The following is a 24243-nucleotide window of genomic DNA, read 5'->3' as shown; positions in this document are numbered from 1 at the left end:
TACATGATTGAGTTCTTAATTTATTTTTCTTTTCTTTGTTTTGCAAGTCCCATGTGTCTGATTTTATATCAGAGAGTGTAGTTTAGGATAAGATTTCTGTGAGCTGTTTCTAGTCTTTTGTTTTAAAATTCAATATTCATAATTCCTATCTTTTTAAGAGCTTGATTCTTGAATAAACCTAAAGAAATAGACTTATTTCTAAAATCCTAACATTATAGGTTTTTTTAGGAATAAAAATGGGGTAAAGGTTAGGGGAGCTTTAATGTTGACTGGCCATTCTTTTTCCACAACCTTCCTATCTTGGCTATGAAATTGTAAGAACATTAGCCTTTGACTTTAAACTTTCATGATGTCCCTTCATTGATTGGTCCCCTCTTCTCCTTACACATATTTCTTCTTCAGGAGTGTAGTAGTTGCTGCATGGAAGAACATTAAGAGTGATGAAGATTTGGGGTTGAAATTAGGATCAAACAGAAGGAACATGGAAATGTATTGGGTGGCGAATGAGGCTTATTTAGCCAGAGGGATGTTATTCTGGTTATATCACATTTCCTTTGCAAGCTTTACTGGTGTCCCAGATTGTTTCTGTGGATTTGGTAACCTAGCAATTGGGGTTTGGGGCATGGAGAGATTAATGAGACAAGATGGTTTTAAGATCTTCGTCCTGATTCAGTGATCACATGACTAGTATGAGGGTGGTGTAGCTCTTCACCTAAAATAGAAGAGATTGAACGGAAGTCTTTGTGTGTTAAGTACGTATATGGCACATGCATTGCTGCTCCTACTCCCTTAGGGGCCAGTGAAAGCCGATTGTTAAATATTCAGGAACTCTGTGAACTGGTTGTTAAACTTTTGGTAGCTTGAAATTGATCATGGTGGGAGTTTTTGTACCACACAAACTGGCAAACAATGCAAAGGAGGGCTCTTTTCTTTCTTTCAAAGGGACAATTATCAGGATAGCACTGTGAATGCCATATTCCAGATAGACATCACTGCTAATCAAAAAAGGTACTCTTTTCTGTTCAGCCCAGATTTGGATTCAGATCCTTCTCAACACACTGCTTCTGACAGAAAACACAAATAACTAGGACTGAGTGCATGAGATAAGCAGTGTTTGCCATCTTTGCCATAAACAAGCTTTTGTAATTGTCCTGGTATTAGCTGTTAGAATCTTACACTGGGGAAGGTTGCTTTGGGTTTGACACTTTTGTTGCTTTTAATGATTTTTGACACACAAAAAGTCAAAGCATCTTTCATAAAGAAGCCACAATAATACCTAACTCTATGTTGCCATGGATTAAAGCATAATCAGAAATAGGTACTCAGCAACATCATTAATTTTCTTCCTGTTTTTTTTTTTATGTGTATGCATCATACAAAGACCCTAATCATGCATTTGGGTGTTCATTAATTAATTAACTAAATGAACATTTACTGAGTCTCTTTGTTATTAGTCACATATTCCCATACAAAGAGTTATATGGAAAACTCAGTTTAAAGCAGGAATAATCATATATCATTGTTCGGGACTTTTGTGGGTCAGGAAAACCCAAGAGGCTTGGGATGGGTGATTCTGATTTAAGTTACCACAGAAGTCATGTATTATCACTTCTGTGTCATGAGGTTGAACTCATGGCGGCTGTTTGAAGGCTTAACTATGGCTTAGAGAAGGTTGCTTACCCATGTGGCTAGCAAGTTGGTGCTGACCAGTTGGTTCCTTTCCACAAGGACCTCTCCACGGGATTGCTGGGGTGTCATTGGTCCATAGCGTTGGCTTCCCCCAGATCAATAAGTAATCGTTGGTGCCAGGGAATATTGAGTTCTTCATTTTGGGAAGTGAGGCAGTAGAGTAAAGAGGACTTTGCACTGTCTGTTCACTGCTCCCACAGTGCTTTTCGCCCAGGTATTGCTCTCTTCATTTAAGGCTCTGATGAAAGGGAACCTCTTTGGAAAGATCATTCCTCATGAACACCCATCACCCTCTTTTTCCTATTTTGCTTCATAACATTTATCACTGTATTATCTTTCTCTTTCATTAGAATAAAAACTTCTTCAGAGTTTTTCCTAGTGCCTGGATATTAATGGTATGTGTGAAAAGACGAATGGGGAAGAGTACTGACTCTATAGTTAGACTTGGATCTGGATTCAGGATCTGCTATTTATTAGATCAAATTATTTAATTTCTGCACACTTCAATGTTATCAGCTAAAAGACAGGGTTCAAAATATAGACCTCTTGAAGTTATTATGATTTTTAAATGCCATAATGTATGTAATACCTAGCATTGTGTGTGCTTGCACATAGCAAGAATCTATGAAATGTTAGCTATTGCGATGACTGTTGTTATTATTACTATGATGATGGACTGAAGCTATATATACCTATATAAACTATTTATGCACTGTAGATATACCATGATGATATATAGAGTGAAGGGCCACTGGATAGACAGCGAAGTCATTGGTATGGATCAGTGATTGCGCTAATCAGAGCCTTTCTTATGCTAAGCTCCTATGATACCTCACTTCTTAGTTCTGTTTTCTTTCTTTCTTGAAGGTCCTGAACAGACTCAAGAGTAAATATGGCTCCCTGTACAGAAGAGACAATGTGATCCTGAGTGGCACTCACACGCACTCGGGTCCAGCAGGATATTTCCAGTATACCGTGTTTATAATTGCCAGCGAAGGATTTAGCAATCGAACTTTTGAATACATGGTCACTGGCATCATGAAGGTAGGCAGCTGTTCTTTCCCACTGCTCAGTGTTTTAGGAGTGTGCTATGCAGACAGTCCCTATAGAACCTTCGTCTGAGCACAGGCCTCCCTTCCCTCTTCATGACCCTCTGGTAACTCTGGTCCCGAGCTGTGGGCTGGTAGCCTGAGGCACTTATTGGGAGAGGAGGACTCTATGGCAGTAACTTCACACAGTCCTCTAAAGAGACAGAAAACAGTTTGTATGTGACCCTTACAAATTATAGGGCCCCCCATGGTCTGTTCTTGCATGAAGTCACACGAAAAGACACCAACCCATCAAGGAACCAATATTACAGATAATTCCAATCTTTCCTTGTATTTCCAAACATTTCCTTGTATTTCCTGAAGAGCATAAAAGGAGATCTAGTTGGTAAATTTCTCAAGTCCTCTACAAAAACTTTAGACTGACATGGTGTTCCTACCATACCCCCCACTTTCCTCCCACTCATGGTTTGGGTACATTTTGGTACTCCTCTCTCTCCTGTCTTCCAGTTTATTATTTTCTCACACCAGATCCTTGATAATGTTTTATTCTTCATTCCTTTGCCTTTCAGGTTTAGTCTCTCTCTACTTTATCTTGTAAAGCCACCCCTCCATACCCCCAAAATCCAGGGACCCAGTTGGCAAAGGCAGACATTTCTTTGCAACACTGTTTTTCAAACGGTGGCTAGCAATCTATAAATGGCTTTATGAAATCAATTTCATGGGTGCCATAAACATAAAAAATAAAACTCAAATTAAAATATTGGAAAACACCATAGTGCATCATATACATTGTGAACTTTATTTTGGAATAAATATGCTGATGTGTATTAAGTTATGATGGAAACTGTATTGCTTACTGTGCTTCGCAAAGTTTGAAAAACTCTGTCTGAGAAGGTGGTGGGATAGAGAGGGTGGGGAGGGTGGAAATACCTACATGTTGTAGGAGTCAAGTCCCCCATTTGGGCCATCTGAACTGGCAGACGTGCTGACTCGCCAGTCGGTGTTGATGGGCCCTGTGCTTCTCCACACGGAGCCATCTTTCTCTCTCAACCCTGAAGGCCAGTCTGTTTGCCTCCAAAGGACACCAGCCCGTGTGGTTCTCCAGCTTTCATCTGTAGTGGGAACAGGTTGGAGACCAAGGAAATGGTCCACAGGTCTCTTCTGTTTATATTGACTAAGTCATTATCCCCAATAGGATTTCTAACTTGACAACTCTTTTTTTTTTTTTTTAAACCCACAGAGCATTGAGATAGCACACACAAATATGAAACCAGGAAAGATCTTTATGAATAAAGGAATTGTGGATGGGACGCAGATCAACCGAAGCCCCTATTCTTACCTTCAAAATCCACTGGCAGAGAGATTAAGGTGAGGAGGGTAATTATCACAGTGAAATCATGTGTTTCCTTTAGGAAACAGAGACAGAATCTAAAACAGGGTTGTGCCCTAACTGGTTTGGCTCAGTGGATAGAGCATCGGCCTTCGGACTGAAAGGTCCCAGGTTCTATTCTGGTCAAGGGCATGTACCTTGGTTGTGGGCACATCCCCAGTGGGAGGTGTACAGGAGGCAGCTGATCGATGTTTCTCTAATCGATGTTTCTAACTCTCTATCCCTCTCCCTTCCTCTCTGTAAAAAATCAATAAAAAATATATATATATAAAACACACAAATGAAGGGTTTCCTTTAAAAAACAATTAAAAGAATAAAACAAGGTTGTTTACTTGATGAATATGATGGGATCATAAGAAAGTATCAGAGATAAAATAATTTAAAAACATGTTTATAATCTAAGACAAGCAGAAATAAAAAGTAAACATAGAAAACACACAGCAATCTGTCTTCCTACTTCGAGGGCTGTGAGAATCAGTATGAATATCTGAAGGACTCCTGCCTGTGGAATCTGTCTCATCTTAGCTTTGTCAATTCCTAGCTGGGTGACCTTTAGGATCTATGGTGATGATGACAGCTGATTTACTTATCTTTATTTATTGGCTCACAGTTTCTTGGTTTGTTAAATGGAGATAAAAATGTGCATAACAAGTATTTGTTAAATTAATGAGTAGCTCTTTTTATTATGTTATTCAGAAGAAATCATCTTAGTCCAAGAGAATGTGGCAAGAGAAAGGAGATAATTGAATAAAAATACTGAAAGAACAAGAAATAAAATGAGAATAACTGAGTGGCACAATTAAGGGAGATGATTAGTTTGTCTTTTTAAGTGATGAGTCAGGTTTAGGCAATGTAAAATAATATCTCAGTCAATTTGACCACTTGACATTTTACATTTGTCTGAAATAGACAAAGAGTGAAAGGACACAAAAACATTTTAAGTCACAGGTCCTGAATGCTTTTGATTTTGCATATTTCCTGCTAATGGGATCTCAGTAGAAATTTCAAAGAGAAATCCTTTTTGTAAGAAATACATGTTATGTAATAGTGTGTATATTACATAAACGTGTATATTTCACCTCCAGCTAGCCAACCTAATGCCCCTAGCACCGGTCACAGTTGCAAGCCTTTTCTTCAGCTGAGGACTGAGGTCCTGGGTGCAGCCCCGAACTGCGGCACGTCCGGGAGCCTCGCTTCCTGAGAGGCGTGTTGGTTTTTGTTTGTGTGCCAGCTTCTGCTGTTTGTCATCCAGGGTGCCCAGGTTCTCACATGAAACTGACTACATTTCTTTGTTTTGGTGACTAGGTATTCTTCGAATACAGACAAGGAAATGCTAGTCTTGAAAATGGTAGATTTGAATGGAGAGGACTTGGGTCTTATCAGGTACGCTGTTTACTTTTTTTTCTTTCTGTGTGAATAACTTTCCTTAATTACAAGGGTGGGGGTGGGGAAGAGACTGGGATAGTGGAAGTAGGGGCTGAGAGTAAGTTGAATGGTTAGGAATTCAGACTCGGGAATCAGACACATCTAAGGTGCAGCCGTCGGCCCTGTGGCAGGGTTCTCAGCCTCTCACCTGCAACACAGGGCGAATAAAAGATGCTATAAATGGGGGATCTGGGTGAAGAAGTTGAACACAGCATCTGGCTTTTGATGTAAAGACTCAGTAAATGTGAGTGCTTATGACTATATCAAGATCTTATATGGGGACACCTGTAATACTGTCAACAATAAAAATATATTTAAATAAAAAATAAAAGATCTTATATGTGAAACTTCTAGGATGGTAGACAATTATCTCTTGATAAACGAAAAAACAAAAACAAAAACCCAATCTGACCAACTAGGAAAATGAATATGGATTTGAGGTTATTTACCTGTTTTCCTGAAAGGATCAAGGGAAGTCTAGTGTAGGGCAATGCGAATTAGTGATGAAAGCAGAGCTGTGGCCACCTAAAGGAAGCAGATGACGTGAAATTACAGCTTGGCACCGATTTTAGCACCTTTTTTTTATAAACAAGGAAATATGGAGATTTTTTTTCTTGAAAAAATAAGGCATTTACATTCATAGGTGATTTTGCTCACAGCTATTGGACTGACTCAGGCTGGGTAACAGTGCCAGACACCCTGACGTGTAGACTTCCAAATGATGCAGAAATGCCCTAAGAAAGTGTATGCTTGCACTCGGGTTCACTCTGGGCTCTCACCCTTTGTAGCTCCGTTACTTAGGCCAAGTTATGTAACTGCTCTGTGTCTCAGTTTTCTTATGTGTAAAATTGAGGAGTAAAGGAAGTTCTTAAAAATGTTGATAAGTGTTAGTAAAGGTGGTGAGGTTCTGCCAGGTAGAATTAGGAAATATTTAAGTGAAAGGTTCTATGTGAGTAAAATGAACAATAAATTAAAAGTAAGAAGGGGTGGAGATAAACATTAAAGACTACCCACAGTCATAGTTGGTAGAGAATAGCATGGTGGTAAAGCATTCAGATTTTAGGTGTAGGCTTTAAGACTGGGGTTCAAATCCCTACCCTGCCACTTATTAACCCTGTGGCTTGGGGAAAGTAACTCAATTACTTACACCTCAACTATTCTATTTAAAAATGGGAATAATAATAATTCACAGGGTTGTTTGATGATTAAATGCGATAATGCATGCAAAGCTCTAGTTTTGTGCCTGACATAGACAAAAGTTCAATAATTTTAGCTAAGAGTTAAGAAATAGAATAATATTTTACCTCTTCTAAAAACCCCATTATTGGCATATCAGAGTGCTTAGAATTCTTAGCATTGGAATTAATTCTTTGGGTTTAAAGTGAGGACACTAAAAGCTCCCTGATAAGATAAACTTTATTACATGGGTTGATGTAATAGGACTCATCTCTTACAATAAATTTATCTACTGATTAGTTGCTACCTAGCATTTAACTCAATAGACTTTCTAAATGTCAGGTATACTTGGCGTATGTGATGACGAACAAGTCATAGTCCCTATCTTCAAGGGTCTTGTAGGCTAGTTGGGTGATTAGGACCTGAAGCAGAAATAACCTTCCATTGTTTTTATAGCCGCCATATATTATCCTTGATGTAATTGCTCCTCCAGTTGCCTCTTGTTGCATAGTGAAAGTTGCTCTTTGAATACATTGAAAATGATCCAAAACAGAGTCAAATTTGGGCTGCCAAGGAACTCAGCCAGCACATGTAGGTGCCTGCTGTTAGAATCCAAAGTATGAGACAGTTGGAAGCATAGAACCTCAGGTTTGCAGAGAACAGAGATAATCTAGTTCAAAATTCAGCTAAGGCCTAGAAAGGTGATGTGGCCTACACAGGGCCACAGCCGAGACTCTTTTCTTCACAATGCTGAAGTTCATAATTTATTCCTTCCTACTTTCATTTTTGTTTCTATTTCTTTGTTCAACAAATTTGCACTAGGCACCTACTGTGTGCCATGCAACACTTCCCAGTCCTTGGAATGATGCATTTCCTGGTCTTGAAATCAGAAATCAGATACCTTGGAATCACCTTGGAATCAAATACTTGTATTCTGTGTCATTTGAGCAAATTCCCTAAACGCTGTGAGACACAGTTTCTACACTTATAAAACGTAGATTTAGCATCTTCTCTCTACACAGAGACTATTCATGTATTCATTCATTCATTCAATATTGTGGAATACATGTGTCATTAGCTGAGTTACTGATGAGCAAAAATCGATGTAGTTGCTACCTTTTCAGGACTTACAGTCTACTGGTACAGACAAAAGGTATTCAAATAGTCATACAAATACATATGTAATTGTAATTGGGTTAAGTGCTAAGAAAGGAAGGCTTGTAGAGCTACCTTAAAGAGATTTGACATGGTTGGGGAGACTGGGAAAGGCTTCCCTGAGGAAGTGACAATAGAGCTGAAAACTGCAGGAAGGGGAGGAATTAACCAGCAAAATGGGGAATGGAAAAGAACTTTTAACACAGATGGACAAGCATGTGCAAAAGTCCTGTGGCCCATTTGAGGAACTGATAAAAGGTCTGCGTGGCTAAAGTGCAAAGGATATTGTGAGATAAAGTTAGAGGTAGAGATTAGATACCATGATAAAAGTTTTGGTCTTTATAATCGAGGGGAATGGAAAATCATTAAAGTGTTTTAAGCTGGGGTTGGGAGTTGAGGTGTCTTGAAATGTTAGAAAGAGTGATGATGGCTTGAAGAAAGAAATAGAATTATGTGCATGAAACTATTCCATAGATCGTTAGGTCCTCTACAAATACAAGGCCACTATTTGCTCCAGTTGATCTAAAGGAAATATTTTTATATTTTTGCCTGATACTGCCTTATGCAAAAACAGTCAATGATTGTTCTCCAGCTGTGGAGAACATGTTTGGAATGTTTTGAATTCTGAGTTAAAATGTGGGGCTGTGTGGCATTTACAAAATTCACTTTGAGAGCATTTGGCATGACATGGCTTCTCTTTGTCGGAGCTATAAGGAAGGTCTGAGCAGGTGTCTGAGTAATTGCTCCATTGCCTTCTGTTTTATACACTGAAACTCCTTTCATTTTTACAGAAAGGGTCATTTAAAGGCGCCCTGTAAAGGCACATTTTAAAAAACAACAGGGACAGTGATTTGTGTAACCTATGTGAATAATTTTTGTACCCCCTTAGAAAAATCCAATTTATGAAATTACACTAATTTGTTTGAATGAGAGTGTCTTATAGACCTCAGTCATGGTGTGTGTGTGTGTGTGTGTGTGTGTGTGTGTGTGTGTGTGTGTGTAAACCTTCTCTACCATCCAAGACTATGACTTCTCAAATGATAATGCCCCACTGTCTATTCCCTATGGCTCTCTATTCTACCCTTATTCTGCCTTAGTCTACTTAACCCCGCTCAGAGAGCAAATGGGGAAACATCAGGGACTGCCTTTCACTAACCATTCTTGACCTCTTCTCTTTTCTCCATCTCATCTTGTCTTTAAACCTTCTCCATTACCATGAACTGGTTTGTGAATCCCTGGTCTCTAGTCACATCCCTCACTGAACTTCTCTTTCCTGTTCTGCCCCTTCTATGCTGTTGTGAAATTTCCTGCGTCTTCCTGCTCCCCGTTTCCTATCAGTCTGTCTGTCTTGTTCTCTCCAGGAGAGCATACATAGTCCCTGGCTGTGAGCTTTCATTCGATATCTGAGCTGTCGTCCTACAAAGTGAAGGTGCTTAGTAAGGGCCCATTGATAACAAGAGCTGACTGATAACAGATAAATCATGCTTGTTAACTTAATTAGTCCCAAGTTTAGAAACCAGAGCCATAAAAACCAGTTGTCATAGCTAGTAAAAGACGCTGGACTTACTTGATTGTTGGATTTCTGGAAAATTCTTAATCCAAAGAGATTTAGAATGTTCTTTTTTTTTTCTTCCCCAAGTTTTTCCCCCGGTATAAAAATAATATGTACTCAGCAGTGAAAACTTGAAAAATATAAGACAGTAGAAAGAAAAATTAACTCAGTTATCCTTCATCAAGTCAACCATAGTTAATATTCAGGTACATTTTCTTCTGCCCTGTCCCTACATGGAGCATATTATAAGGAGTCAGCATGACTGAAAGGTAATTCTGTACACGTGGATGCTTACTTTCTCTCACTCTGGGCACTAGAAGCTTTAAAATACTGTGAAAAATATTAATGGTATTATCTCCGTGTACTGGGACTATCAAGTGGGTTTTTTTTAAAATAGTGACTCTCTATATAAAAATGATTTTTTGATCTCAAAGTCTATGTAGTCTTATGTTAATATAGTTAACTCATTTCTCTCTGCAGGTTAGAATTTTCCATGTATATTTTGCTGTTATTTTCTTTCTTTTCTTTGTTCTTACATTTTAGAGGTGTCTCTTATAAATAGCATATACCTGTTTTTTTTTTTTTACTCTATCTTTGTCTTTTAATGAGTGAGTTTGATCTTAGGAATTATGATTATTATATATCAGATTATTTTTTGTATCTTTTCACTTTGTGCCATTTTACCTCACTTTTTCAATGCTTTCCCCCCTAACCTCTTACCTTTTTAGGATTGATAGGGATTTTCAAAAAAAGTTTTAAATGGCAGCTTGTGGTTTCCAAAGATGGTCACAATGACTGTCATCTCAGATCCTATATAATAAAAGGGTAATATACAAATCAACCAGACAGCGGAACACTGGTCGCTATGACATGCACTGACCACCAGGGGGCAGATGCTCAATGCAGGAGCTGCCCTCTGGTGGGTCAGTGCGCTCCCACAAGCCGGGCTGATGGCTGGCAAGCACAGTGGCAGTGGCGGGAGCCCCGCCACCACAGCAGTGCTAAGCCAGTTGGATATGCCCTGAGGGACTCCCTCCCCGCCACCCAGTGCACGCATGTCATGCACCGGGCCTCTAGTAGTCCATATAAAGTGGCTGTGACAATCCTCATCAAAAGGTGAAGGTGATTTCTCTGGTCCTGGGAGTACTTTCCTGAATAGAAGATGGCAGATGTAGCAGGTGCCAGGACTGGAACCTTTTTTTGTTTTTAGTAGATTTTATTTTTAGAGCAGTTTTAAGCTCACAAAAATTTTAAGCAGAAAGTACAAAGGTTCCCCATATACCCCTTCGCCCCCAACAACGTACACCCTCCCTGACTATCAACAACCAGGAACATCCTACACCAGAGTGGTACCTTTGTTACAAGTGGTGAACCTACATTGACACGTCACCATCACCCACAGTCCATAGTTGGCATTATAGTTCTCTCTTGGTGTTATATCAAGTGGTTGTTGTTGTGTGTGTGTTTTTAATCATTTGGTGATCCTGGGACTTTGTAACTTCTCTTAACATTTTGTTACATAGCTTTATAGATTTTTTGCTAATCATATTCACTTTTTAATTTAAAAAGTAATACTTTATTGTGTATACACTTTGGTAATATTTTTCATTTAGAGACGCCTTATAAATATCTTTCAATGCTACATAGCATTTTTTAAAATTCACTCTTTAAAAATGGCTGTATTCTATTATATATCTGACAATGTGTTCAGCTATCCAGCAATCATTTGATATTTAGTTTATAGTTTTTTTCCACCATAAATACATTATAATAAGCATTCTTGAACAGATAACCTTATGTATTTGCCAATGATTTCCTTAAACTAAATTCCTAGAAGTGGGATTGCTGAGCCAAAAAGGCATGCTTATGATTAAGACTTTTCTCATAAATTGCCAAGTGGCTGTCTGAAAAGGTCTTGCTGGTTACATTCCTGCTTCCCCAACATGAGCAGTGTTGTTTCCTAAGCTCTTGCCAAACTTGGTGATATCATCCTTTACAATGGCTGCTAAGAAATAGACCCCAAAAACCAACTCACTGTTGTTTTTCTTTCCTCAATTTCTAGTTAAGCTGAATTTTAAAAAAAATATTATTTTTGGTCATTTCTTGTTTTACTTTTGTTGATAGCTTAATCATACCATGTAAGACAAAATAATGTTGACTGTAGTAACTTAATGGGATCCACCCAAGCCAGATACCTCTCCCGTAACATTATTCAGAGGGGATTTTTCACCCAGGATTTTTGAAGATAACAAAAGGAATAGTTGAGAATGTACATCTCTCCTCTGGAGCGGTGATGGTAGGAGGGTTCTCCAGGATGCTGGCCACCAAGTTTACCTATTCCTGCAGAAGGGCCCCTCTGGCTCACTGTCCTCCTTGAATCTGGGAAAGCGGGTGTGTATTCATTGCTTCTGCTTGTTTAAAATGCAGGCCACCCCTTGGGTGAAATTCTGGGCCCAATAACCCTTCCCGTATAACACAGGGAAACACCCTTTCCTCGTTCTCCCCAAACAGTTTCTAGGAGGGCAGGTGAGGAGGACTATAAGGGAGGTGACAAAGAGGGGTGTTAATCAGGACACTGAATGCCAAGTGTCACAGCAGACAATGTGAAATTCTTATGGCTTAACACAGTGAAGACTTATTTCCCATTCATGCAAAGTCTAATGAAAATTGGGTGGTCCTTTTGTTCACATGTACCAATGCCAGAGCTATTCTCATGCGCTACCCTGCTCGTAGCCCTGGGAAATAGAGGAGCACATGGGTATTTTTAAAATTTTTATTTATTTTTTTACTTTACTTTTCAATTACAGTTTATATTCAATACTATTCTGTAATAGTTTCAAATGGATACCATAGTGGTTAAGAAATCATGTGCTTTTCAGAGTGGTCCCCCCAATGTTCCAAGTACCCAGCTGTTATTACAGTATTATTGACTATATTTCCTATGCTGGAATGTACATCTCTGTGACTATTATGTAACTACCAATCTGTACTTCTCAATCCCTTCACCATTTTCACCCAGCCCCTCAATTCTCCCTCCCCATCTGGTGGCTAGGACTTGGCACACGGGTATTTTGTAAGCCCTCAAGTCTCTGCCACAAGAGGGCAGGGTTTTCTCATTTAATTATTTCATGCCTATATCATGTAAGTTGAATATACATGTTTTGAATACACACACACTCACACCATTGTGTTAATCTTAGGAAATATATATACACACATGTATTCAGAGCTTTATAGCTCTTTTTCCCTTATAATCATCATCAGCAGCAGCAGCTGCAGAAGTATCAGTATCCTCCTCCTCCTCCTCATCATCATCATGACTTATTCCATTCTTAGTATAGATCAGTCTTTAGATGTATTTGTTTCATTAATTGTCAAATGCTGTGAGGTAGATACTATTATTTTTATGATACAGATCGAAATATTGAGGTTCTATAATAAGTAAGTTCTATTAAGTAACAGATTAAGCAACTTGTGTCTGACTGCAGAGCTATACTCTTAGCCACTAAGATATACACTGAGTGGCCAAATTATTATGATCTCTGAATGCATAATAGTCTGGCCACTCAGTATATATCCTATATAATAAAAGGCTAATATGCAAATTGTCCCCTCGACCAGGAGTTCGACCAGCAGGCAGGCTGGCCAATTGCCCATGTCCCCTCCCCCTGGCCAGGCTGGCTGGACCCCACCCATGCACGAATTCATGCACTGGGCCTCTAATACACACACATACACACACACACACACACACACACGCACACACACACACACACGCACACACACACACTGAGTGGCCAGATTTTTATGCATTCAGAGATCAGAATAATCTGGCCACTCAGTGTATGGCCTCTGTATTAGTTTCTTAGGGCTGCCAAAGGAAATTACTATAGACTGGCTGGCTCAAAACAATAGAAATTAACATTCTCACAGGTCAGGACGCCAGAAGTTCAAAATCAAGATGTTGGCAGGGTTGGTTCTCCTGGAGGCTCCGAGGGAGAGCCTGTCCCATGCTTCTCTCCTAGTTTCTGGTAGCTTCCAGCAATTCTTGGCTTGTAGCCATACCACTCCAATCTCTGCCTCCATATTCACATCAGCTACTTCTCCAACTCTCTTTGTGTCTCTCTTTGCTACTAGGTCACCAGACATTGGGTTTAGACCCAGTCTAAGCCAGTATCACTTGCTCTTTACCTTGATTACATTTGTAAAAACTCTATTTCCAAATAAAGTCACATTTTGAGATTCCAGTAGACATGAATTTTCTTGGGGGGGCGGGGGGCATACTATTCAACTGAGTACAGCTTCCTCTATTGTATTTATCCAACAAGCTCCCTTGTTATTACATGGAACTCCCATGTTCATGAACACTACCTTTGAATGGATGGATGTACAATATTCTCTTTCCCCATTGGTGGACATTTAGGTAGTAGAGGGTGACAGCTAGCATATAGGACCTTGGTGCAAATCACACACAGGTGTTCCCTTCCCTGAGCTGACCGAGGTGCCTAGGTAGGTGAGCAGAGCAGCGGCCAGATTTCAGCTTCCACTTACCTGCTCTGTCAGTCACCTTTCTGCATGTGGGACATGATGGCCCAGGCCTGGGAGAATGGAACCTAGGATGGTTTGTTACTATTTTAGAATATTTAAGAAGCTCAATTTTTGCATTTTTTTTTCTGTTTCAAATAAGGAAGCACACAATGTCCACATTGAAAGAGGCCCTAGAAATCTTTTGCTTCAAATACCTCCATAACATCAGATGAGAAAATTCTATATAATAAAAGGCTAATATGCAAATAGGCTGAAACACGGAATGACCGGTCACTATGACGTGCACTGACCACCAGGGGGCAGATGCCGGGGTCACGGCTGGCATGCACAGTGGCAGTGGCAGGAGCCTCTCCTGCCTCGGCGGCAGCGCTAAGGATGTCCAGGGGCGAACAGGCCTAAGCCGTCAGTCGGACAACCTCTGAGGGCTCCCAGACTGTGAGAGGGCACAGGCTGGGCTGAGAGACCCCCCCACCTCCCCGCCGAGTGTATGATTTTTGTGCACTAGGCCTCTAGTAATTATAATAGTCTATAATAATTTGGTGTTTATTGATTCACATAGCATAGTTGAAATGTATTATTTTTCAGTCTCGGGAAAAGAGACTCAGAAATTTGAACTAACTTTGCTACTAAATAGGGTAAAATATCAACTCTCTTGTCTTTCCTCAGTATCCTGCTTGGGTCAGGCTGACTCATGTCAAGCCCTGCTTCCTCTTGTACATCCCAGCTGTGACATAATCATTATTTTAAAATGTTTATGAACAGGGACATATTCCTCCTTTTATGTCTGTAGTCTAATTTCTTTTGAAACTACCTACACCTTTCTTCCTCTCTTTTGAACTTTGCTTTGATGAATATATTTCTGACCAGATAAAAGAAGTTGTGAGTACAGCCTTCTTAACTTAAAATAACCACCTTTGTTCATATCTTTATATATATTCATAATTTATACTATTACCACAGCACTTTGGTTGCTATGACAAGCCTGATATTTTAATAGCACATATTTCAAAGGACAGCAAAGAAAATATGTAGCATCTTCTGATTCTGATATTTAAATAACTTTTTTGAATGCTTTTTTAATTTTTTTGGTAGAGAAAAAGTTCAATTAATTTTGCAAGGGCTAAAATAAATGAAAATAACTCAATGAAATAAATAAGAATTCAGGTTTGTAGTATAATTAGTAGACTAAAATTCTTAGCATTGACTTTCTCTGCAGGTATTTTTATGATTTCTTGATGGTATAGAATATAGCTGATTCCTCTCTATATTCTTTGGGGTTTAATGCAATGCCAGCCACACACATGGCTACTGATAAGTACATGTTGATTGAATGAATGGCACAACCACCTCCTCTCTTTTCCTTATGTGTTCTGCTCTGGCCACTGTGACTATCTATTATCTGTACACATGGCACCTCGTCCCACCTGCATGCCTTTGCAGTGAATGACTTTTCTCCAGTGACCGCCCCCTTCCAGGTTCCTACTCATCCTTTAACATCCAGCTCAAATGTCAGATCCTCCATGAAGCATTTATTAAGGTCAAGATGATGCCTCATTCATCTCTATGTCCCCAGCATCTGGCTCAGAGTCAAAGTTATGAAATGTGCATTGAAATGAGAAAGTGAATGAACAGAGGGACAGAGTTCAGTATCCCATAGCAGATAAGAATGTGGGCTTTATGGTCTGACAAACCCGGATTCATATCCTGCTTCTTGACTTGCACCTGCGTGACCTTGGTCAGGTTATGTCATCCCTCTGAGACTTCTTTTCCTTGGTTGTCAAATGAGGATAATGACAGCATCTGACTCCACGGGTTCTTGTAAGGATAAACAGAGATCCTGTTTGGAAAATCCTTCACCTCATGAATACTAAATGATAGTGTTGATAGACTTGTTCTACAGTTTTCCTTTGATTGCACTGGACAGGCTGTGGTCTGGCCAGCCTCAGTGTGATTGTATTAGACGGAAATATTTTGGCTGGGGAGTCATGGAATTGTCATGGCTACCACCCCATTTTCAAATGGAATAAAACAGGAAAGCAGACTCCAGCTAACTGGAAAACACGACTAGAGTAGAATTTTCTTGGCACTTAAATTTTAGGAGAAAGAGACAAACCACAAAATAGAAACGAATGTAAGGGTTTTTTAAAGTATAGAAACCTTGCAAGTAAGTTCTAGGGAATGACCTTTGAACTGTGTTCAGCCTAAACCTCTGTTGTTTTGTACAGTGGCAAATATATACCGTAGGCATTGAATTAATCCTACTGGCTGGTGATTTAACTTTACACTGTTTTTTAAAAAAAATTGAAATGGGTGTCAAGATAAAAAAAAGAAACTATATGAAAATTTTCAAATATATACCAATTTAGAGTGATTAGTCTAATAAATTTACACATAACTATTAATCAGCTCAATAATTAGCAATATTCAATCAACTCAACAATTAGCAATATTCTGCCATTCTATTTCATTCTTCTGTTCCTTTTTATTTGTATGTTTTGCTAGAGTATTTAAAAGCAAATGCTAGACATATTTTTTCACTCATCAATATTTTATTATCAGATAAACACTTTAAAAATATAATTGTAATCTGTTATTACAGCCAACACAATTAAAATTAATTTCTTAATATGACCTAAAACCAAGCCCATGGTTAGTTTTCCTGATTGCATCAATAAGTCTTTTTAAAAATATTCCTGGGGTGACATTGGTCGACAGAAACATACAGGTTTTGGATATGGATTTCTATGTTATAAGATCTGTATATTGTACCGTGTGCCCACCAGCAAAGTCAAATCTTCTCCTGTCACCTTCTGTTAGGTCCTAATAAGTCTTTTATAGTTATTTTGTCTGAATCAGTATCCAAGCACAGTTCACAAATGCTATTTGTTGGCTACGTGTCCTAAGTCTGTTAATTTGTAACCATTCCCCTCCTTTGTTTCCATGCATTTATTTCTGTAAGAATTTTTAAATAGATAAATATTTCACAAAAACAAGGTTTGAGGTTTCTCTTGAAAAAAATATTGGAAGATCTGGCAGCCCTGGCTCACACTCCCAGATGGCACATTTGGCAGCTGCCAGTGTGAGTGCCTGCAGATCCCCACAGTCCTCACTAGGCCCTGTTGCACCAACCAGCTCACCTCACTGACGTTGCTTACCCAGCCCCCATGGGCGTTATGCTGGCCACCTCTGACCTACATATACATCTATTGGGCAATGAAGACTGAATCCTAAGTGATGACCTTCAAGTCCCAAAACATCCTCAGTCATTACGTAAATGTTCAGTTTGGTGCACTGTATCATGTAGGTAGGAATATAAGATGAAATGTTTCAAAAGTTTTCTGTGAAGGATTAAATCAACCAAATATATTTTTTTAAAATTCTAAATTAGCTTCAAATTTTATGAATTGGAATGTCTCTTTTCTTGATCATTCTAGTTAATCTGCTTTCCAGCCTTTCATTCTGTAAGTATCTTTTTCACCGTGTGGAGGTTTGATCTACAAAGGCCTCTGGACAAGGTGTCACAAGACCCAAACACAAGCCTTAGTCCTATGGCAAGTGGGCCACCGATTTGCTTCTCTGAGACACCTTGCAGAGTGGAGGTATTAACAGCCTATCTCTCAGGGTTGTTGTGAAGTTCAAATAAAGTAGCAGATGTGATGTTAATTTGTAAACTGTATAGCACTACGCTTAAGCTATTACTGTGCAGGAGGCTATATTGAATTATGCGTACCATCCTCTTTCATGCCTCCATGCAGTTACTCTGCTGTTCTCTCTCCTTGGAATGCCCTTAAGAAACAATTGCTAGTCATCTGTGGTCCCCAAACACTTTATAACCGTTGTCACACTGTATTAAGGGCATCTGTTCACATCTCTGTCTTCTGGAAGATTCTGAAAGCAAACTGCAGTTTCTTCAGGGCTTGGCACACAGCAGACTCTCAATAAGTGTCTGTTGAATTAGTTTGGAATGATTTGAATAATCATTATATGTGTGCCTTCTTGAAGGACAAAGTGTATGTCTATACAGTTCCTTGGGTATATCATCTGATAACTGACCAGCCTTGGCTCTTGTTAAAAGCTGCTGCTGCTACTGCTGTTGATGATGATGAAATATTCATAAAAATAGTTTTGCATTTTACATTTAAGTCAATGATAAGACTTCTTAAGTATATTATTAGTAATATAAGCTCATTAACAACAAAAGCACCTAAATGTGGAATGCCTATCATTAACTATTTTTTTTTTCTGTTGGGGAGAACTTAACAAAAATCCCAGTCATCCCTTTTGGCCCCAGTTATCTGATTTTCTTCATTAATTTAGGCTTCTTGCTCTGTTACAGCTGGTTTGCCATCCACCCTGTCAACATGAACAACAGCAATCATCTTGTAAATAGCGACAATATGGGCTATGCATCTTACCTGTTTGAGCAAGAGAAGAACAAAGGACATTTACCTGGACAGGTAAGAATTTATGTTACTGAAAACTTCACCTTAATTCACTGAGTATCATCACTCATGCAATATTCAAATTAGCTGATTCAAATTTTCAGAGTAAAGTGTCAGTATGGGCATCACATCCTATCTAATAAAAGAGTAATATGCAAATTGACTGTCACTCCAACACACAAGATGGCCATCCCCATGTGGACACAAGATGGCCACCACAAGAGGGCAGTTGTGGGCAATCAGGCCAGCAGAGGAGAACAGTTGGCAGGGGTGGGAGGGGGGACCCAGGTCTCCAGGGGAGGGCAGTTGGGGGCAACTAGGCCTGCAGGGGAGGGCAGTTGCGGGGAACCAGACCTGCAGGGGAGGGCAGTTGGGGGGACCAGGCCTGCAGGGGAGGGCACTTGGGAGGGACAAGTCCTGCAGGGGAGAGCAGTTGGGGGGGGGGAGGGGGACCGGGCCTGCAGGAGAGGGCAGTTAGGGGCAACCAGGACTGCAGGAGAGGGCAGTTAGGGGTGACCAGGCCTGCAGGGGAGGGCAGTTGGGGGGAACCAGGCCTGCAGGGGAGGGCAGTTGGGAGTGACCAGGCCTGCAGGGGAAGGTAGTTGGGAGGGACCAGGCTTGCAGGGGAGGGCAGTTAGGGGGGACCAGGCCTGCAGGGGAGTGCAGTTAGGAGGGTCCAGGCCTGTAGGGTAGGGCAGTTAGGAGGGACCAGGCCTGCAGGGGAGGGCAGTTGTGGGGGATCAGGCCTAAATGGGCAGTCGAACATCCCTCAAGGGGTCCCAGATTGGAGAGGGTGCAGGCTGGGCTGAGGGGCACCCCCCCTCCCCTGCTGCCATGCACAAATTTCGTGCATCGGGCCCCTAGTATGATATACTTGGATAAAAATATTTCCATCTTACCTAATAGGAGAAGAAAAATTCAAAATGACCTATAAACTGTGTCAAGCACTACCTATATTGATGGCTTCATGAAGTTATAGTTAGTTGGATAAAGGAGGGCAAGTTCAAGGTTTCTGTAATATATAATCATTTTTATCAACTTGGAAACATGGTAAGTTGTATGGATGTTTACTCTTGTTTTCAGAGTTATAAAAGCATTAAGCGTCTTTTTAGTGGTATAATAATCTGAATGAGGACAGAGGCCAAGTCCTTTTCACTGGTCCAGACATCCCTCTTCATGGTGAATTTCCTTTCCAGGACATTGTTCTACTTTCCTGTAATAAGGTCTAAGTCAGAGACAGCTCTAATCCATCAGACTTGTTTGTAACTTTGAAACTCAGTGAGTGACCGGATCAGAGATGAGGGCCAGGAACCCAGTCCGTGTACTCCAGATGCTGCTCAGATCTGTATACAATAAAGACTACAGCTAGATAGGTGGGAGGAGGGACCATGTCTGCTTTCCACCAGCACCTAAACCCTAGAATGCAGCCTATATGACTAGAATAATGCTCTTGACTAGAATAATGCTCTTTTATGAAGATACTGATCCATGAACATTTGATGTGATCTTTTAGCTCCTTTGTTGACAAAACTATATATTTTTTTCATCTTAGCTTGTATTGTAGGGAAAAGAAAGGAGGTTCTCATTTGTGATCATTGGCTAGGTGCTAGGCACTTTGAAATAAATTATGTTTTTAGCATCATGATCTCTGATACTTGCTTCTTTTTCTAAGAAAATTTAAGACATTCAAGATGCAATGGTATAAACAAACAAAATAGAAACAGACTCATAGATACAGAGAACAGACTGACAGCTGTCAGAGGGGAAGGGAGTGAGGAGGCTGGTTGAAAAAGGTGAAGCCAAAAACAAAACAAAACAAAACAAAACCCCCCACCAACCCCCAAAACTCATAAACACAGATAATAGTATGGTGATTACCAGAGGGAAAGGGGGTGGACACAGGTAGAAGAGGGTAGAGGGGACACAAATGGTGACAGACCATTTTGTGTGGTGAACACACAATACTATATACAGATGATGTATTACAGAATCATACACTTGAAACCTATATAATTTTATTAACCAACATCACCTCAATAAATGCAATAAAAAAGTCACTTGGAATAGTTCCAACCAAAAAAAAAAAAAAAAAAAAAAAGAAAGAAAAAAGGACAGAATGGCAGAACAGTGGCTTGAGGTTACTGCCTTGTACCATTCTAAACGGTTACGTGTTGTTCCTTCAGGTTGAAGAGATAGAGAAAAGATGCGTGGAAGCGCAAGCCTGGATGGTGGATACTGTATTTAGGTTCAGTTTCACAACAGGAAAGTCTGGATTGGCTCTTCTCTTTTTAAGCCAATACGATATTTATCTTTAAAGGGCAAATGCATCTTGGATCTCGAGGTTCAACACCAGAGACAAAATTGACATTTCAGCAATTTGTAACTTGTAAATTCACACTGTGTTCCTTGTCAGCGTGCGTCTGTTTGAGGCACAGATTTGAAACTGTCCTGCTTGAAACCGCTCTATTGATAATTGGAAAGTCGTGAGTAATAGTAAGAACACTGACTGTACTGGGAGCCTTTTCAGGAGTAAGGCATTTCCTTAGAACATCGTGTGTACATCCTTCTTCCCATTGTGTGCAAATGGTTTTGAATAGTTTACCAAATCAGATGGGATGTTTGCATTTTGAATGAGAGACGAGTGGAAGGAAGAATAAAAGGCAATTGGCTGTTTCTCTTGGCAGGGGCCGTTCGTAGCAGCCTTTGCTTCATCAAACCTAGGAGATGTGTCCCCCAACATTCTCGGCCCACGTTGTGTCAACACGGGGGAGTCCTGTGATAACGCCAACAGCTCTTGTCCCATTGGTGGGGTAGGTACCTATGCCAGGAAATCTTTGTTTTTGCACGCCATGCATCTTTTATGTTTGAATACTCACCATTCATTTACAAGTAGGTTTTCCTCAAGTGTACACCGGCCTACTTCTATCAGCTGCTCTTCTCAAAAGCACCCACGAAATGTCAATGAGATAAAGTTATAATTTTCTATGTGACTGTGAAGTTTTTTGAATGGTGAGGCAATTTAGGAAATGTCAGAGATTAAATCTCCTTCCCCACACGTGGACCGCCGGAAACATGATGCCTTGGCATTTCTGCGGTAACGGTACCCCTAACTGTCTGCCTGAGACATTGCTCACTCATTAGTAAAGCTATGGTTTAAAAAAAAACAACAACCCCACACACACAAACAATATAAGAACAAATTTTTTCTTTTAAAATTGCAAAGACCTTGCTGTCAGAACTCCAACAACATGAAAGCATAGAGAACGGTCAAAAGTGAAAGACCCTATTCACCTCCACCCTGCCCGCCTCTCCCCTTTCCAGCAGTTACCTATATAATGACTTCCTATGTGTTTGCGCAACCACAAACAACATTTATAACTTATTTGTTGATTTTTTTTATTGGTCCAGGATTTCAATTTTCCACTCAACTTTGTCTTAAAAATATTTTTATGACTATATATGAATCTGTGTGGTAAGTTTCAAAGACAAATGAGGCTATAAGTCATTTATTTAACTGCTTCTCCCCTCCCTCAAACTCATTTAGATTATTCAGCTTGGACATGAGCAGCAGATGCTCATTCCTGGTCCTTATTCTTTGTGTTTAAAGAACATTTTACCTGTGATATTTTATTTAACACTATTTCTGGGTTATTTACTTTATTCCAGTCAACCCCACCCAATGAGCAATATAGTTTCAACAATTACACTTTTCTATTATATATTACTATTTTTATGTAGAAAGTATTCTTTGTTACCCTTTATTTGAAAAATTTCTACACATTATTAATTCGCAGTAGATTTGATAACTACTTACTAAATTACAAAATTCATAGATGAGATGGTTAAAACATTATACTTATTTGCAACAGAATATTATGCATCAACTTAATGGCTTCTGTTGGAATACTTAAAGTGGGAAAAACTCATAATACATGATGTTGACTAAAAAAAAATCAGTATTTAATAATGTATATTCATTGTGATGGTAGTTTTGAAAATCAGTGTATCATTGTAAAAAGACAAAGTGAAACACTGAATTGTTGACTGTGATGTTCTCTTTTTTGATACTATTATAAATAGGTTTCATTTTAGTTATTTTGTATTTATTATTTTTATTTATACATTTTGTTATTTTTTACAATGAGCGTAGTTTACTTTAAAATATGAAAAAATTACACCAAAGTCATGCCCCCTCCCCCATTAGGATTCTCTTTTCCTCTGCTCCCCTCCATGCGTTGGGTCGGCTTCCCTCAGGTTTGCAGGACTGCAGGTGGCAGTAAGGAAGGTGTATGCACCCCTTCCCCCGCCCCCATATAAAGTAGGAGAGACAGAACTTCTCCAACATAGAATAAAAGTTTTCTCCTATCTGATTGGGTCAATTTCTGTCACATGTCCATCCCTGGACCAAAACAGTTGCTGGGAGAATGGTATGTGCTGAGTGGCTTAGGTTGGGTTCCTGACCGATCTTAGCAAGGCCTAGAGCCTTAGACTTACCAGCAACTAGGAATGGGAACATTGACTGCCAGGAGGCAGATGACTTTCTGAACAAAGTCAGGATTCACATAAGAAAGAGGAAGAGGGAAACAAGGCAGATGTCTTCTGCTTTAATGTAGGTTCTTTAAAAACATAACAGCTTAAGTTTAGAAAAAAGTTTTAATATTTTTTAGGAAAAGATATATGCTTGTTACACATTCAAATAATATGGAAAAGTCCAGAAAATGAAACTATGAAAAGGAGCACCCCCTCATCCCATAAATTAACCTGTTAAAATTTTAATGAACTTCCTTCCAGACATTTTGTACATCCATACAAATATATGCATGTAAAATCTTACATAAGTGGGATCACACTGTAATGCTAGTCTATATCCTGCTTCCTTATTTCCAGTAAAATGTGCTTTAAAACCTCTCTGGGCCTGGCAAGTGTGGCTCAGTGGTTGAGCATTGTCCCGTGTACCAGGAGGTCACGGTTTTATTCCTGGTCAGGGCACATGCCTGGGTTGTGGGCCCAATCCCCAGTAGGGGGTGTGCAGGAGGCAGCCGATTAATGATTCTCTCTCATCATTGATGTTTCTATCTCTCTCTCCTTCTCCCTTTCCTCTCTGAATGTAAACATATTTAAAAAAATGAATAAAACCCCTCGTAATTTTCAATATTGAGTACCATAGTTAACCAGTCCCCTGCTGATGGGTATTTTCTTTCCCTGACTTCTGCCTTCCTTTACACCCTCTCTCCCATCTTTTCTTCCCTTCTTGATATAAGCATGCTGTGGTCACTCTGCTTGTCATACATATTTTCACATGAGTAAGAGTTTCGCCATAAGCCAAATTCTTGAAAGTGATTTTGCTGTCAAAGAGAAAGGACCTCTAACGTATGCTACACCTAGCCCAAACACTCTCTCAATCCCATTTCCACCCACAGTGAACGAGGGACAGTCTCTCACCAACACCAGGACTGTCAGCCTTTCCGTTTTCACCAACACAATATGCAAGGAGTTCTCTTTGCAGCTTAAACTTATATTTAATTATTCATGAGATTGAACATATTTCATGTTGAATGGCTATTTACATTTCTTTTTTGTGAATTGCCTATTTCATCTGCATTCCATCATGTATTCATTATGGTGATTATTTTTACTATTATTTTTTCCAGCTTTATTGAGATATAATTGACATATGACCTTGTGTAATTTAAGGTATACAAGGTGATGAATTTGATATACATATAGGGTGCTTTTTACTGCAAATAAGAGAAAATCTAACTCAATATGGATGAACCAAAAGTTATTAATAAAGATATTTTTTCTTACTTTTCCAAG

The 24243-nt window shown here is 39.5% G+C and overlaps 1 protein-coding gene across 1 annotated transcript in view; it reads left to right on the top strand.

Annotated features, from left to right (window-relative positions):
- Nucleotides 1-24243, top strand: part of ASAH2 (N-acylsphingosine amidohydrolase 2) — a 57604-nt gene that overhangs the window by 12035 nt on the left and 21326 nt on the right. Inside the window, exons 5-9 of the mRNA XM_054729219.1 lie at nucleotides 2557-2733; nucleotides 3979-4106; nucleotides 5434-5511; nucleotides 18321-18441; nucleotides 21111-21236. Coding sequence (XP_054585194.1) covers nucleotides 2557-2733; nucleotides 3979-4106; nucleotides 5434-5511; nucleotides 18321-18441; nucleotides 21111-21236 — 630 coding nt within the window. The remainder of the gene's footprint in view (nucleotides 1-2556; nucleotides 2734-3978; nucleotides 4107-5433; nucleotides 5512-18320; nucleotides 18442-21110; nucleotides 21237-24243) is intronic.

The sequence above is a fragment of the Eptesicus fuscus genome, chromosome 17 (assembly GCF_027574615.1).
Source record: "Eptesicus fuscus isolate TK198812 chromosome 17, DD_ASM_mEF_20220401, whole genome shotgun sequence".
NCBI classification, from domain to species: domain Eukaryota; kingdom Metazoa; phylum Chordata; class Mammalia; order Chiroptera; family Vespertilionidae; genus Eptesicus; species Eptesicus fuscus.
This window is presented reverse-complemented; position numbering and strand designations above follow the sequence as displayed.